This window comes from Watersipora subatra, chromosome 4 (assembly GCF_963576615.1).
Source record: "Watersipora subatra chromosome 4, tzWatSuba1.1, whole genome shotgun sequence".
Lineage (NCBI taxonomy): Eukaryota > Metazoa > Bryozoa > Gymnolaemata > Cheilostomatida > Watersiporidae > Watersipora > Watersipora subatra.
The window spans coordinates 17,522,211-17,540,975 of record NC_088711.1 but is presented as its reverse complement, the minus strand read 5'-3'; the positions used below and the strand labels follow the sequence as shown (position 1 = coordinate 17,540,975).

Sequence of the window (18,765 nt, the reverse complement as noted above, 5' to 3'; positions counted from 1 at the left end):
GAACGCTAATGGTATGCATGTCTATTGTTCTCTGTGATTCGATATTTTGTTGAAATTGGTGCAATATCCCTGAGGCTATTTTCACAACAGTTAAACAATGTTTGGCAAAGATAAATTTCTTTGCATGAAAACTCATTTCATCGATGGATTGCCTTGCTTCAGGTAAACTGAATAGATATTAATGCAATGCGAGCAATTTTTATAATGTTGTTGTTGGATGCCTTGATGAATACACCTCCCTAAAAGTCTAGCTGCGACACATACCTGCAAGTGTTTCAACGTCTGTGGAAGTGCAGTTGAACTTAGGTTTAGTGCATGTTTCTAATATCTAGCAGCTCATTTCAACTCGTTTGTCTTTAAAAATTGTACCATTATTTGTTTGTCATATCTACAGTATATTTTAGCTATCATGATACCAGATGCCATCAAATGTAGTTCCTTGCTGCAGTTAATATTCACTACATCGGAGTTGGGAGGTATAAATTATCACATCTATGGAAGTTATTAGTACATGTAAGCTATTCTTTCTCAGTTAGCATGCCCGATATACTGTCAAAGTTCACAGATTCAGTTACATTATGCAATTGAGACTGCGAATGCAACTGAGACTGCAAATTTTGCAGTAAAATTAAATTCACTTCTTAACGGCTACAGTTCGTAATGCTGTTTACACTTGTGATTTGATGCTGAAAAATCATTTACAGAACTACCAAATGCAATAGTACTATAGAAAAAGTAGGATATTAATACAAACAGTAGTTATTACTGGACACGAGTCATAATTTCAATAGGGAAAGAAGGCCAAAGATTTGTTGTGTATAATGTTTTATTTATAATCATAGAATAGAAAGTAAAGTTTTCAAGTTTAAAGCTGTATAAAAAATAATTGTGTCTATTGTTTGCTATTTGATGTTTGAAGGTTGCGAGTTATTTGCTATGAAGAAGGCACATTATGGGCAAGGTTTGAGGTATGAGTAGATTGGAAAGTATACTAGTAACATCGACCACTTTCAGTTAGATGAGTGTGTGCTGATTCATCGCACTAATGAGACATGAGAAAACCAAATACACAAACAAGTATGTAAATATTTACAGCTTATCTGGAAATCAGCATGTTCAAATGCATTTTTATATGCCTGGGTAAGTTTTGTGTATTAGTCATTATTTGAAGGAGTATTGTTATTCAGCCACTCAGTTTTGTCTGCTGCTTAGTTTAGTCACCCTGAAAGTTAGCAGGAATATCAAAGCCTGGTTAGAGCATCTAGCTGTGATAAGTAATTTAACATCTTCTACCAAAAAGTTCCGTGACATATTAAAGCATGTTTGCCGTTTTAAGTTAGACTCTAGGAAGCCAACATTCTCTAATGAAGTACAGCAGCTAATTTACTGCCATATTGGAATAAGTGGAGTCGAGTTCTTTAGGGAATTCATGAGCACTTGCCATGATGTGACAAAATGCTAATCAAGCTCATTTTCGTCATGTCAATTATTGTAATCATATGTGCTTGGCACTCACTGCATGTGGCTGCCATTATATCCAGTGCAATAGCTCGATACCGCAATCATTTCAACTGATGGATATGTCGATAAACTCACATTTGACTAATATTTGATTAGAGCTAATCAACCTAATATAATAATTAGGCTACCCTTGTGGATGGACCTGTTAAAACACGCAGAACTGCTAGCTCTAAGAATAAGATAGTATCTCGCATTTATAGGGAAAATAATATAAAATAAATATAGAACATTATGTGGAAGTTTTTTGAGACATTACTGTGTACCTTATTTTAGTTTGCCTTAGGTGAACTAGTATGCTGTTCGATACGCATTTTGTCTTGTAAAGCCGTTTGCTCGCGCGATTTCTGATGCACCGTTTGCTCCGATTGTCGCCAACTCTTTATCTTCTCAACTAATGGAACTATTTCATAGTATACAGCCTCACGTAAAAGAATGTCTAGCTCTTTGTAATTAGAAGGTAGGATTAGTTCATCGTGTCGAAGAAAGTTGAGTATGTGACGGAAGGATTCCCCATCTCGATCTATAAAGTAATGCTGCTTTAGCGTGTCCAGTGTTATAGGTAGTGTCCCGGCAAAAAGTTTCGCTAGCCTTGATTCCTTATATCTACAATAGTGTAAGTTTTATTCATTTTATACTTTGCATGACCTCTGGGTAAAAATATTTATAACATGTACTTATCTATGCTGTAGGAAATGTATATAAAAAATCTTTGCAAGTCCTTTTGTACAAATCACTGCCATATAGTGCATTTCTCTGCCGTACTGACGATGCATTTGATAGACAATCAGAAACCGAACCTAACCAAAGACCTGTTGATTTGGTACTGTATTAATTAAAGCAAGAGGAATCTTAAAATCACTCTAATCAAGTACCCAGGTTAAAATTCAACTCTCAAAGCATAAACATGCTCAAGCACTTTACTGATAACAGCAATGCTCAACCTCTGCTTACGATCACCTTTACGTACAAGTTTTTTAACAGACGATGTAAAGTTTAAACATATATTTGACTTTTCATCTAAAGAATTTTTCACTTATGACTTAAAGTTTTTTGAAGAAGTTTTTTAAATGAAAATTTAAAATTAAACAAGACTATGGAAACAATAAAAAGTTGGTTTAACTTACACCTAGCCTAAATTAGAGCAAGTTACACCATGTTTTTTATCATTCTTTTCTTTCTGAACCTGTGCGACGCTGAGCCTATACCTCCATTTGCGTCTTTTCAAAGTGAAAAGACGCAAATTATTAATAATTATGTTATCTGTTATTATTGGTTTTTAGGCCGTATATTACAGTAAAATATTATAAGAATATGTGATTCAGCATACGATGATTCTAATTTACGAAGCAGATCTTGGAACAGAAAGTGTCATCTGTAGAGGTTCGTATGTACTTTGTAATGTTTTCAACATCCAATCATATTACTCATCAAAATTTTTGACAAGTTTTGATAACTAAGAAATGCATGGCTACATTTTTTATAGTTCCACACTGTGTGCACCAGCAAATTACCTTCATAAAGAGTAATATAGCACAAAGTTAAAAGCCAAACTGCATAATCGCTCAAAGATTGGATTGAAATTATATTTTAGTTTAGTTATTTTTTTATGTTTGAAAATGGTCTACATTTCTATCTAATAGCATGAGTACGTGTATAGACATCTTACAGACCTTTAATTTAAAATAGCCTGTGTAATACTTAATGTACGCGTTAACTTTTTGCGTCCAATGCGAGTAGAAGAACCTAGCTGAGAGGTGAAGCTGCACTCATAGACATTCGGCTTCCACTTCAAGTCTACCTACGCTGTTGTAATTTATCGATTGCAATTTTAAAAGAAAAAAATAAATTGTGTACTCCAAGGTAATTTTCTACCACATTATTAATTATTTTCCATCTTTTGTCATGATTAAAGTGCTTAAATATGAAAAAGTGTAAATGATCTTTCACAATTACATAAAGTTTCTATTACAGGTTCAACTGTAATGCATTTTCTTATCTTTTCTATGCCTAATATTTTATTGATTGTAATAGCAAAAAATTTTGAATATTTAATATAACAGTCATCCATATTAGAAACGCTTTCATGTATTATGGAATAACAGATTCATATAATTCTAAGTCATTTGTTTAACAATATTACATGGTATCACTAACCAAGTGTATGCTAACAAACTGAAGCTATTGGCTCAAGCTGACTAACAACTGAGTACAAAACGTTTTCTATATAAAATACCATTGGTTTTTGTTGAGTAACTAAAGTACAATGAAAGCTGCCCAGACAGTCATTAAAGGTCGAAGGTAGGGAATCAATTTAACAGGTTGATAACTCATGATTTATTACCATTATAAATCATCAATTTGTCTATGAAACATTTACACAGCCTCATAAGGTCTGGCGTTGAATCCAATTATATAAACTAATATTTGTGGAAATATAAAAAAATTGTTATGTGATTGAGTTTATAACACAGAATATTAAGTAAAAGTGCAGGTTTTCTATAAAAGGTTGATTAGACAAAGAAATTGGATGAAAAGTCATTTTGTAGAGACCTTTATTTTTAATGTTCATAACCTTATTATGTCGCAAGTCTTTCGCCCTGCTGTAGGACTATAAGTTTGGATACATTTGAATATTAACGAGTTTACAAGAATTAATTCACTAATGTCAAGAGGACAAGATTGTAAGCTGAAGATGAAGTAATTATCAAGCTTTTTTTGGGGTCTAAGCAAGAGATTGTAAATGAAAAAGCATTGTGAGATTCTACCTATGCTTGGTCCTTAACACACCTCTGTTGTTACTGCACAAACAATAGAATAGAACCTGTGTGTAACTTTGGATTTTAGCTGAAATTCTCATGACTCTACTTACAATAAAATATACTCAACTGCTAATATTTTTACAGCAAACCTGATGCCATTAGGTTGAAAAGCCATCATAAATAGTTTTGTCAGTGCAAACCAGTTAGCAAGGCTTTTTTAATTATCCCACAACATGACATCACATGCCATTTGATAGAGGTTATATGGAGGAAATTCACAAGTGGTGTTGCCTTAAAATACACATTATATAGCCATACTTTGTAAGGGTTTGAAGAGTAGACGTGTAGATGGTTCCACCGATGTCTATGTGAACCGGTGCAGAGAGCCTGCTCGGAGGTGCTGGCTGTGGGATCCCGTCAATTCTTCCGTAAGGGTGTACTGCCTCCTGCACTGTCTCTATCCATTGCTTTCTGTTATTTCAAAGAAAAATTGTTGACATTCTGCCTTCACCAAACGTTTCTTGTGGTTTTTTGTATTCAATTATTTGCCATATAGCTTTTACTAAAACAGCAAATAACTCAGGAATGCAGCCATGGCAGCGCGTCAACAAAGACCAGCTGGTCGACAACCCGATTGACAATGGAGTGTTACCTGATACCTCGAATGGCCAGGTGATGCATGATACTATAAACAGATATGAGCTTGAACAAACACGACTATGTTTATCTAAATACACTCGAGGTGGTATTTGAAAACTTAATTGAGGTGGCTTAATAACAGCCAAGCTAGAAATTTAGTTTTATTGGATCATAAATTTGCTGGCACTTCTGTCAAGTATATGTACATACTCTATGTAATAAGCCAGACTTCCCCATGTGTATTTCCCATTATCAGTGACAGCTATTTTTTACTACTGTATCTACTTCGTGTAAACCCGTAGGATCCATATGAATCTGTATATTTTTTTTCTTGGTGATGCCAGTTCATATAGGTAAGTTTTTATATGTAGACTTCCATGCTATGCTATGTTTACATCACAAAAAAAGATAATTCTGTTCGGAAGGAGATGAGGTAGAAGAGTTTAATAACATAATCTAATAGATAGCAGTGTGCCACCCATATATATGAATCGATGCCTAATAATGTTAAAGATTTGTTTGCTATAAGTGCGTGTGCTTTCCATAAGAGCCTCAATAGGCTGCTATAAGCATACAATCCTCAGCTCATGCAGTTTCTAACAAGAACAAACATGCAATTTTTCTATTTAATGGTATTAAAGCGTTGTGTAAAAAATGCACTATAAAGGATCATATGTTTTAAACAATCTGTACACTTTGAAGATATGTATGAGATTATACAACAGTTTGACAAAAAGTACCTTTTAGGTTAACAGTCTTGGTCATAACTTGTATTGCATTTCATTCCCAGACATTGCAAGGCATACAAAAAACAAGATAGCCAAAAAGTTTAACAGTATTCGCTTGTACGTATAATTTTGTATACGTCAATGTTGTACAAATGCGTATAAAGACATTTATGTTCATAATGTTAGTTTCACTTGCCTGTAGAAGTGATCAGATTCTTGCCCTACTATCTTTGGTGAGGAATAAGGAGCAACCCTTTTTCTTCTTCTCATTCTGCCTTGAGCTTGTGCTCCTTGCGGGTTACAATAACTAAGATGAAAAGAATGTTTTTTTCTCTAAGAACAGTGAAAATCTGAAATAATAATTAGCTGTCTTCATAAGCCTAGCATATAGATGATGAATAAGAAATCACATCAATAACTTACAACAATGCAATGCATTTAGCTTGATATGCTGTATTTTAAAACTAATAAAAAAGATACTAACAACTTAAAAAGAATTATGGTATACATATGTTTTATGCCTAACGTACATGTTCAAACATACCTGTGAGAAACATCCTCATCTATCTCAGTTTTTGTTCCCATTTCCAGTGAGAATATTTAAACAATAAGCGGCTCAGTAGTGTCAGCCTTCAATTGCTGTGTGTAACTGCGGCACTGTAGTCTTATGCGCACATTCCTATTGATTGGTAACCAAATAAGCATCAGGGATGCGCTTCATTAGACATCAACAATACCACTGATCATACATTTGCGAGAGAGTAAATTTCATAGAATTTCCAGGAATGAATTATTTAAATCTTGAAGGAACTATTAATAGCAATATAGTAGAATATTTAATTGGATTGTAGAAAGCGTTAAGCAATAGATTGTGGTATAAAAAATTTAACCCTATGCCAACCGTGAAGACAAAATAGGTTATGATTATTGTTCCTGTTTTTTACGTGTTCAAAAGCTCACCACTTTCACCAATGATATCACAAAATCTTTGAACATGTTGCCTTATTCCAAACTTACTTGTTTCTGCATTTGTGCTACAGGCTTCAAAATCCTGCTCAAACTATGCCCAAAATATTTGTATTTATCCTTGTTAACATAGGCCCTCTAGAACAAACATTATTTTTCTATTACGTTGCAGAACCATACTACATCCACTATTGTATGTTTCCGTTTATGAACTTTCTGTTACTACAAGCTTCAATTCACTACACCTACTCTTCCCCAATACTTATATAACATATATTTATACGTTATATAAGTATATAATATAATATATATATATATATATATATATATAATAACATATATAATACATATAATTATACATACATAAACATATAATAATATATATATAACATATAGGGGTAACAGGGGCACAGTGGGCCGTTTTTTACCTTACTCAAAATTTCCCTGCTCATAGTCGATCAACTAAGTTTAAATTGATATGAAAGCAAAATAAATATGTTCTCTAACATATCTGAAAGCCTTCTGGCTCTATGCCAATCCTTGTAAAAAATATTGCGTATTACATAAGATAAAAATTTTGGACCACTGTGCCCCATGGCTGGGGTACAGTGGTCCATGACATGGGGCACGCTGGACATCACTTATATTCCGTCATAATGTTATCAAATCAAAGTAATTTTAATGTGATTTATTTATCTTTGTGAGTTATATGAAATCCTATTTATTATTTACTGGACAACAAGCAAACGCGTGACAAGAAAAACCAATGTATTCAGGTAAATGTCACTCTTTGTGTCTTTTCAAGTGACCAGCTTATTCAATCTTCCCCAGCACATTCGTTCTCATCCCATCTGGGAGGATACAATGGTTTTGTTTAGCATAGTACCGTGCTAACTTTCTTAGTTGTCTCTCTGTCAGGTCAGCCCATGTCGATGCCTTAAGGCTGTGAGCAGGTATTCTTTCAGTAGCAGTTCCTGATGAACTGTAAAACTTGTTCTATATGCTTTTTTTGAAAAGGACTCAACATTATTTATTCCTTTGTATTTTGCCTTGTTTACATAACGAGTCATGATAATTCTCAAGATCTTCAGGTTCTCAGCGACCTTGTGCGCTGCTAGGCCTTCCTCAAGCACCATCTTTATGGCAGTCCTAATTTCAGCAGCAAGGGTTCAATTTTTATCATGGCTGTCAGCCATTTTCTTATATGTATGCACTATCTCTCTCTTTTTTCAATAGCACTATCAATCTTGATGCTTTTATTTAAAAATAACATATATAAACAAATGCCTTTTAAAACCTGTCTCAAATATGAGGGAAAGTAAGTTTGAGCAACTAAACTTAGTGGATTGAGATTATTATTGGTACAAATTGTGCTGGAGATCTGAGGGGAAAGCGTTTCAAAGTTAGCCTATTTGTATTTTGGCTTACAATTGCCTTTTTAGTACCCTTGTTTTGGTGTAGGAGCATTGAGAATAAAGCGGGGTATAGTAAACCATGTTCACTGTGCCCCACTTCAAATTGTTCACTGTGCCCCAACCATACCATGTGAGAAAAATTGAGCTGAAATTTTCACAGCTTCCATCCATTGTTTATGTTGAATATTGAAAAAAGAAGAGAACATTTATGCCTATCTCTGTTCACATTAAGATATACATACCTATGACGGTGTAATGTATATGTTCATTTTTAGCTTGCATGTCATACATTACTTTTACTATGAAAAATTACATTTTGCTTACCTGAGATTTTCCTTTTTTAGCTATCTATTACCAAATAATAAAAGTAAACCCCTGCCATCATTTCCTATTAACTATAATTGGTGTGACAACACTCAACTAATTGTATCTCTGAAAAAAGAGGGGTGTTCACTGTGCCCCTATGTCCACTGTGCCCCCGTTACCCCTATATATATATATGTTATATACTTATATAACATATATATATATATGTTATATACTTATATAACATATATATATATATAAGTTATATACTTATATAACATATATATATATATATATATGTTATACACTTATATAACATATATATATCCATTTTATTTATTATTCCAAACCAAATGTAGCTCGGTTTTGCAAGATTTCAGGCTACTAAGCCCTCGAAGGTGTCAGGTGGCTAACCCCATTGCCGGAGGTGGACCAGATCAGTACGTACTACTGCGTGTACCACGTGGAGCATTTCTGAAGCATTCCAGCCATCTTGCACATGCCAGAAAAAGTTGACCACCAGTCAGCGTGCCAAGTTGGAGAAGAATCACAGTGTGCACTGTTACTCTTTAATTTGTAAGGCAGTTTTGTCAACAGTTGCATCTCAGTTTTCTGGTTGGAGTTTGAGAATTCTAGTAGGCAAAAAAATAGTATAAATACTGGCTCTACATTATTTCTAGAAAATACAAACCAACGTGTATCAACTCACATCGCTTCCCTTTGATAATAAGAATAGCTCCATATTGTTTGCACAATGCACAGATTGCTTAAAATTGAATAGCGACCTAGGCCATTTGAAGTTTTCCAAATCAATGGTACATTTACTTGTAAAAGTGGTAAATATCTATGATCTTAAGGTTAAAGAGTTTTGAACCTGAACGAAAATGAATACCATGGGCTCCACAGTCCACACTAAAGAGTGGCCTGCTCTAGACAAGGGATGCCGACAAAGAAGAGGTGCCAAAACATAGCACGCCAAACTTTCCTTTACATTGATTATTAATTGATTAATGCACTAATTGTATTTTGGCATCCTTTGTCATGCAGCTTTAATAATACACATTAGTAGATTCTTATACATGTATTTATTGGTTTGTTCTATGTGCGCCTGTGCACAGGAGTAGCAGAGCAAGCTGTTGACTTGCTCATTGACATCAGCTGATGAAGAACAGCACAAGTTGGCTAAGGGTTGAGATTGGCTGAAGCCTTTTCATAAATGATAAGCAAGTGTTTGGTGTTGTTTCATTATCAGCATTAGCTGATCGGGTGCTTTTAGAAAGGAATTTCACTTTTTACATGTTAAAAAGATTGTCTAATAGAAATAAATAAACTTTAAAAATCTTGGTCCGTTTACAATCAACACTGGCCAGTTAGAGCGCATAACCACTAGTGGCAGCCGAGCGATGCACAGCCTAAATCCTTCTATTATTTTTGAGTGTGAATAGTGGTTTATTTTTATTATGTACATACGTAGTTTGTTTTGCACTTAATTTTTGTGATAGATCACATACGATCGATTCGTCGATGGTATGATATTTCCAAAGCATCAATGTTTCAGTTCAAGATACAGTAATTTTAAAATTCAAAGCACCAGAGTATTTTCTGCTCAAAGTTCAAAGCTTGTTGAGCAATTATTTATATTTAAACTAAATTTAAATTATTTATATTTAATTTAAATATTTATCTAAATTAAATTTTATTTAAACCAAGACAAATTTTTAGCTTTAGTACAAGAGATAGTGAAGTAGTCACATAATTCAATCAAAGAAATGGATCAGTAGCCAAAATAGATTGCAAATAATGAGACTAGCTAACGGCTGTAATTTAGTTTTTGTAGCAGCTATCCCTTGTTGTAAGCAGACAAATATGGTAAAAGGACATGCTAAGTATACTAACTGCTCCAATTTATTGCCAAATTATAGCTGGTGTCACTTAATGTGAGTAGACAACTCTAGCATCAAAAGGTGTTAAGAGTTTTATTGATAGTCACGCCTTTTATATATATATATATATATATTATATATATATATATATATATATATATATATATATATATATATATATATATATATATATATATATATATATATATTAGGTATATATTACAGTTAAAACTTATAACCTTATCTGCTTTGTCTGTACTTAATCAACTAAGACACCTACGCATTGTGGGTGTGCCCACAATGCGTAGGTGTTGTGAATATCAGAAATGACTGCCTTATACTTAGTTGACCCTAGTTTAACCACTAATCAGTTTGAATTGCTGAAATTTAGAGATGTACATCTTTTGCTGAAAACAGCATGTTTATGCACTGTTATTATGCATTGCAACAAACATTCTTATTTTATTTCAGTTATATTTAACTCAATATTGATGGCTATTATCTTTAGTTATCAATAAATAGAGCTCACAAACAGTTGACCAGGCTTGGTATAATTATTTCTTGGTATATTTTTGTGTCTATTCTCTTGCAAGTTGAATGTATGTATTTTGAGTCAATTCCGGATGTATATGACCATGTATTACACTGAATGTTTATTTTAATTTAATACAATCATAATCAAATCTTAGTAACGTAGCCAATATGCTGTTGCTCAACATATCTGTAAATACATCTTTAGCTCTACTCGTGGGCCCCATACTCAGTAATAGCCTAGGAGGGATTTGCGTAAGAAACTGAGTATGGCATATTGTGAAGGACGCAATTGCTGTCAGTGCATTGCTAGTACACAGAATATAAATAGTACATTGGCCTGGGACTGCTTAAGATGTTATTACGTTTGTGGAGCACAGATTAGAATAATTATGCTCGGTCATATTTATGGTCATATTTTAGGCTATGGTTCACATTCAAGGTGTATTGCAATAGAGTGTCTCTACTTGAACTTTCGTGCTAATAGTAAGTAGTACATGTACAGCAGACTAGAAAAATAGCTAACAACTGCGACAGCCATAGATCAAAATTATGTTATCATTGTTCAGCATTTTAGGGCAGTGAAACAAACCACAGAACAAAAACTTTCTTATCACTTACAAATATTTTTTTCTTTTTGTACACATCTCCATTTTCTCACACAATATTTGTAAATTCAATACTCCTTCATGGCATAAAGTAGTAAAAAGAACAATTAAAATTGATTTTAATTTATGCTTGTGCAAGTACATGCGTGAAACATAATTAATTTTCTATATCTTCCAATATTTAGTGGTTTAACATTCTCCTACATACTTTCAAAGTTAAAGGCCTTGTTAAAGTGTAAAACAAAGTTAAAGTGTTGTGTTTAATTCTGAAAGTATGAGGGAGCACATACTTTAAATCCTACGAATAAATCCTACTTTGTCACTGCGCGTGTGAATGAGTCTGTTATTAGGAGTAAAGAGCATGCATTTCCACATTTATGGTCAACTTTACCTAAACTTTACACTCATACTGCATAACTGCATGCCTTCTATCAGATTGCTAAAAAGTTTTGATTTCAAAACTCTATCCAGTTCCTGAGAACTTATTAAACACCCACTCGCGAACTATCTGATTGAAAATCAAAGAAATTTCAGGCATTGTTGGGCTTACCGCTAATTATTTCTAAAAATTAAAAGAATGATATGCAGATCTGGTTCAAAATTGATCTTCCAAGTGTTGTGAAAGCTCAGCAAAATCCAATTTTTCTAATTTAATTCTGAATTACTCGGTTAGCTGGTGGGTTTGAAACAAATTCACATCAAACCACTCTCTGAGCTATGTAACTGCCAATGTGTGTGATTATTTTGACCAAAAATACATCTGTTAAGGTTTAGACCCTTTTTATTTCCTACTGAAGTTTGACAGATCTTTTGCCAGTTTTTTGATTTGCTGAGAGTCTGAATCTCTTTGGAATGATCGGCCAGTTGAGATGTCAGCACCAATGATTATCGGCCAGTGTACAGACAGCTTTAGAATGAGGCATTATGAATAATATATATTAATGAACTCTGTCCTATATTTTACCCGGCTATTAATATTTTAATTTTAATTGGTTTGCTAATTACATGCATTTATAATAGTGATAGTTTGTTTGTGGCTAGAATGAATACTAATAAAATCCTATTGCTGGTAAACCTAGTGAGTACTATCAATACAGTTCGACTTCATCTTATAGTTTAAAGCCTGCATATGTATGCCATCAACTAGCTAGCATCTGTAGAAAAGGATATAGCCATCATAAAGTAGCACCCATAAAGATGAGCTTGCACAAAATTTTGGTAAATTTTATCAGAAAAAACCAGTATTTTTTTATCATTTGTGATTGTTTTTTTATGTTTGAGATGATCTGATTGCCGTTTCAAGAATAAAATCGACAAAAGTGCTCGGATCAAGCGAAAGTACGATTAGGGCGGTTATAGTTGCAGCTTTACAAAATGTAAAACCCTCAAGTAGGCATGCCATGCATGTATCTTTGCAAATCTTTACTATAATAATAGTTGTGTTTTTTTCCATCTGTCTGAAGGCATGCTTAAAACGGTAGGAAAAAACAAAACATCACACAGGAATCAAACTCCGATATATGGATTAGTTGTTAGTCACACTACCAACTGCTCCACTCAACCCTCATGCTGCATCCAGGAATAATTGTGCACATAGCTATTGCACATGATGATCTCTCACAGCTCACGCGACTGCCAGGGTACTAGATTTTATAAAAGTTGCCAACTGTGCCGGTGACTGGGTAGATAGCTGAGAATAATTATAATAGTTTATTTGTAATTATACTATTTTAAAAAAATTGTACATCTATGTTTATGGAGAACATAGCAACTATTCTATCAGTTGATGTATTCAAAGCTTAAAAATATAATTTATATTTGGCTTTCACAATAAATGGACAAAAAACACAATTGCCCTATTTTGGGACATTTTTAGTTTTGTATACAAATCATTAACTCGGCTTTAGTTTGATGAATAATTTAGAAAAAAAGTTATACATAGAGATTCACAAAAACTAATTTCTAACTTGTTATATATTAAAATGGCTGAGAATGTCATTTAAAAACTTACTTGGAAAGTTGACTTTGCTGTTGAAACATTCTTATAAGATCACAGACTTACAATCCAAAAGCTACTAGTTCTTGTTATATATAAAATATATTACATACTCAATAGAACTTGGCTGCTAACTTATGCTCAGGCAAAGCAGTGAGCTATTACGTTGTGATATTCATAACGTAATAGCTACAGCCTAGTGATGTGCCACATCTACCACTCAGGCTCACAGTAGGAGGGGTTGTAGACCAGCCCCGCTTCCCTTACAAGTTGCATATTTTCTCTCTGAAGCCTAGTTCATGATGGCTAAAAGTACAAAGTAGTTTGGTGAATATTACTGCTTTCAACATCAAGAATGTAAGTTTATTTATGTAGTTTTATTTTTAGAACTAGAAATTCCCCTGTCATACAGCCCACGACCAAAGTGATATCAGAAAAAAGAAAGGGTACTGATGGTTGAGAAATGCAATATTAGCAGTCAAATGGCACTGCAGTGCAATAGAGTAACTGCAATGGTAGCTGTAATGTACTGGGTGTTATTATGTGCAACAAACAGCAATAATAAAAGGAAAAGATTATATGTTTATATCTCTCCCCCGCAATAGGAGAAATGCAATATTAGAAGTAAAATGCACTGATATTATTAGAATAACCAATATTATTAATATAGTAATACAGCAATAATAGAAAACCAATGCACAATTTTGTTTACATTTCTGAACGTCATAGCTAACAATATTAAGAAGTTGTGATATTTATAGACTTGTAGAAAATCTATTTAACAAAATTATTTAGAAAAAATAATAACAGTAACATATTGCCCAACACCGGTCACTATATACTTTGATCTTGTAAATTCGAATGCTTATTCTTATAATTAAATCTTATAAAATCGAATAATTATTCTTATAATTAAATATTGTAATAATCTCATAAGAATCGTTAGAAAAAATACCATCGCCATTTCCTTTACTTTCACTGCTTTGGACATCAGTTGGAATACCAAAGTACTCGTAAGTGTCCAAAATGTCAATTACTTTGAAATCGGCAAAAAAGAAACGATAACTTTTCAGTACTTCTACGTTAATTACAGAAACTTTCGGCAATTTGACAAAGCGATAGACTGGTGAAATGTGCACGTTTCCTTTACGTGAAATGCGCACGACTTCATGGTTCTATTCTCTGTCACTCGGCGTTTCGTTTGCCGGTCTTAATTTTGATAAAAATAAGGCTTGTCAAGTTTTAATAACGATTTTAAGGCCAATTTAATCTGTCTATTTATGTATAATCCGATCAGATGGGTAAGGTTTAGGAAATTTTCTCCAAATATCAAAGACTTGGTAACATATTTAAATAGGTTTATATGTGTTTTGTATCGTTATTACACTTAAACGATTCCATTGAAAAAGTGTTAAATTTGTTGATGAGATTTCGGTACAAGGGTTTGCGATGGCTGTTGATGAATAATTTTCGTGAGTTGTGTGCACATATGCATTTATCATAAATCTCCCAAACAATCGCTCCGCCCGTGTTTGGTCGTGGGATTAGCCTGTGAATGGTGGTATTAAGGATGTTTCTGGCTTATATTAACACACAGGCTATAACAAATGAGGATGATAAGTGAAGAAAAAAGGTATATGAAATACAACGTGGCCAAACTTTGTCAATGCCAGTTGGCCAAAAGCGACTTAGCTTGTGGTTTTTAATTATGGAAAGCAAAAGTTGAATTGTTTTTTTAATGCTGGTTATTATTGTAGCCAGCTGGTTGATTACCCACTGCTTCTGTAACACAGAACAAGTTAAATTGAAAGAACATTTTTGTTGAAGTCATTTGAGGTTGATTAAACTATGCCTTGAACTGGCTTATGACTAGCTTATACTATCTACATGTATATATACTGTTATATAGAAGGCGATATATTAAAAATTGCTGTCTGGCATGATTGCACAATACTACAATACCACAATACTACAATACCACAATACTACAATACTACAATATTACAGTACCACAATACTACAATATCACAATACTACAACACCACAATACCATAATCCTACAATACCACAATACTACAGTACCACAATACTACAATACCACAATACTACAATACCACAATACTACAATATCACAATTATTACTGCAATACCACAATACTACAATACCACAATACTACAATACCACAACACTACAATACCACAATACTACAATACCACAATACTACAACACCACAATACCACAATACTACAATACCGCAACACTACAATACCACAATACTACAATACCACAATACTACAACACCACAATACTACAGCACCACAATACTACAGTACCACAATACTACAATACTACAATACCACAATATTACAGTACCACAATACTATAATATCACAATACTACAATACCACAATACTACAATACCACAATATTACAGTACCACAATACTACATTATCACAATACTACAATACCACAATACTACAATACCACAATATTACAGTACCACAATACTACATTATCACAATACTACAACACCACAATACCACAATACTACAATACCACAATACTATAATATCACAATACTACAATACTACAATACTACTTGTATTCTGTTTACCATGGATATGCCAATCTAGGCTGAAAGGCTTTCTCGCTTCACCTGCACTCATTTCTGCTGCTCTAGCTCTAATAGTCCTGCTACCTTCTTCTACTCTCATCACTAGTTCTGCAATAATTACAATAACTAATAATATCTACCAAAATTCATTTCAAGTAAACTTGAAAGCTTATTTTTAAATCATTTTTTCATCTAATATCATATACAGTATGTTATATACAAAGCATCTAATATCATATACAGTATGTTATATACAAAGCATCTAATATCATATACAGTATGTTATATACAAAGCATCTAATATCATATACGGTATGTTATATACAAAGCATCTAATATCATATACGGTATGTTATATACAAAGCATCTAATATCATATACAGTATGTTATATACAAAGCATCTAATATCATATACGGTATGTTATATACAAAGCATCTAATATCATATACAGTATGTTATATACAAAGCATCTAATATCATATACGGTATGTTATATACAAAGCATCTAATATCATATACAGTATGTTATATACAAAGCATCTAATATCATATACAGTATGTTATATACAAAGCATCTAATATCATATACAGTATGTTATATACAAAGCATCTAATATCATATACAGTATGTTATATACAAAGCATCTAATATCATATACAGTATGTTATATACAAAGCATCTAATACCATATACAGTATGTTATATACAAAGCATCTAATATCATATACAGTATGTTATATACAAAGCATCTAATATCATATACAGTATGTTATATACAAAGCATCTAATACCATATACAGTATGTTATGTACAAAGCATCTAATATCATATACAGTATGTTATATACAAAGCATCTAATATCATATACGGTATGTTATATACAAAGCATCTAATATCATATACGGTATGTTATATACAAAGCTGACATAACCGTTAGTTTAATACGATATGACTGGTCAGCTTCAGCCATGACCAGTGATTGACTTTTTGGAGTCTTTCTGTGGCTTGTTTGACTTGTTTGACTAGAGTCTACAAACAGCTTTTAAAAGCTCTTTGTAGACTCTATACTAGACATATGATAAGTTCTAAAATGTCGATACAAAGGCTTATATGTTGAGGGGCGTGTAAGATTGTGAAAACTTTATTCTGAACTCTTAGTGTAATATTTACAAAGGGAGTGGCAGCTCGCTAATGCAGCAGAAACGTACATTATGCTTTGTGCTTTTTGTGGCAATAAAAGCTTATTTTCTTTCTGTACTTAAAACGATGCTGCTGATTGCTTGTATTTTTTAAAAAGATTTTCGTAAATACATCTTTGATTTTGTTTTTACACATCATTCAATGCTGCCGAGTTGTTTTTGGTTTATCAGTTTGCTAGCACCTTTAGCAACAATAATATTCTTAGTGAGGAACACAACATAAAACTAAATTAAATTTGGTTTCTCATTTATTCTTTTTAATTGTTCTTGTTTTTGTTATTTGTTTAATACTTTAATCTCATTACTCTTAACTGCTGTTGAAGCAGTTCTTTCAGTTAATAATAGATGTCACAAAATATTATTATACCTTTTTCAGTCCTGAAATCGATTTCTTAAACAACAGGAAAGACATAAAAGAGGAATAGATGTTGAGATAGTTTAGTTGTTTTTATTATTTAAATTAACATGAAATTTAACAGTTAATATTATGTATTGTAATATTATATTATTATATACGTTATATATTTGAAATTGCTGATCACTCAAGTCCTCTTACCGTTTACAGTACTGAAATAAACAAAATATTTGCATAAAACATCTAACAGAAATTTGTATTTTCCAAAGATGTTTTTACAAGAGTGCGCCTACTCTATAGGAATGGAAAATGGTATTTGTAAGAATAATGTTCAAATAAAATTTGTCAAAATAGTCCATAATAGCAATTGAATCCTGTTGGAAAATTTCATGGTAGCCTAGTAGAAGAGAGTGTATTTGATAAAAACTTTTGATTAGACTACAGATAAGAAGGTGATATTGTGACCAAAAATAAGTTCACTTTTGTCAAGCATTTCCTTCCTTTTATTCTCTGACCTGGGAGAATAAGTAGATTTTTAGATTACTAAAACTAGTTATGTAGGCAGCAGATTGACAAGTTCCCTATTTTAGGGCTTGCTTGTAAAATCAGTTTTGCAATCAAGTTTTGCAAATTTCTTAAAAGCTTAGCAATGCTATTAGAAAGGAGACTTGTGTAGTGTAAATAATATAAATGATAATTGATTATCGGTGGTATTGGTTGATGCAAGAAGTTGATAACTCCGCATATAGTGCAAAAGGAAATAACTCCACAAAACATATATGTACATTCATATATTAGATAAAAGAGCTGAGCTTACTTGTGTTTAAATGCTAACCATACTTGCTTTTTGAATTGAATAAATAGTTATAAAATGCTAATGTGTAAACTATAGTAATGTCTTTTGCTTATACTGTTACCAGTTTCTTAAGAAAAGTTAATCCCTGCTAGAGTATTTCCACATCATGTGGTCTACAACTGGGAGCACAGGTTTGATGATAACATTCAATTGGGTGGAAGGGGGAGAAAACAGGAATGGACCAATGCAACTTTATTGTGATATACCTACTAACTCTGTAACTACATAAGTATTCATGGAAGGTAGGTAATCATAGAATTTAGAATAATTTGGCAATATGTACATGTATTTTGTAAAGTATAGCATAGAAGGCAATTCCAAATAAAGGTGCATCCCTTGTATTAATCAACTGTTTATTATTTTTTCAAGGTTTTTCTAATTAGC

At 32.8% G+C, this 18,765-nt stretch overlaps 1 protein-coding gene and 1 pseudogene across 1 annotated transcript; one reads left to right on the top strand and one right to left on the bottom strand.

Annotated features, from left to right (window-relative positions):
- Positions 1–814: 814 nt before the first annotated feature.
- On the bottom strand, positions 815–6,306 carry LOC137393631 (BTB/POZ domain-containing protein kctd15-like). The gene is made up of 4 exons (XM_068080269.1): positions 6,192–6,306; positions 5,840–5,954; positions 4,599–4,747; positions 815–2,124 (listed from the first exon to the last, which is right to left on the bottom strand). Exons 1-4 carry the CDS (start codon positions 6,230–6,232, stop codon positions 1,791–1,793), a joined length of 639 nt encoding a protein of 212 aa, XP_067936370.1. The 5' UTR covers positions 6,233–6,306; the 3' UTR covers positions 815–1,790.
- An 8,933-nt stretch (positions 6,307–15,239) lies between these two features.
- LOC137393993 (ice nucleation protein-like) lies at positions 15,240–15,992 on the top strand (annotated as a pseudogene).
- Positions 15,993–18,765: the final 2,773 nt, after the last annotated feature.

Excerpts from the sequence above, each read along its gene's own strand:
- LOC137393631 (XM_068080269.1), bottom strand. The coding sequence starts at position 6,232 with ATGGGAACAAAAACTGAGATAGATGAGGATGTTTCTCACAG. Across the intron at positions 4,748-5,839 it reads CTGATCACTTCTACAGGCAA|CAATGGATAGAGACAGTGCA; the intron begins GTGAAACTAACA and ends AATAACAGAAAG. Across the intron at positions 2,125-4,598 it reads ACTCTTCAAACCCTTACAAA|ATATAAGGAATCAAGGCTAG; the intron begins GTATGGCTATAT and ends ACACTATTGTAG.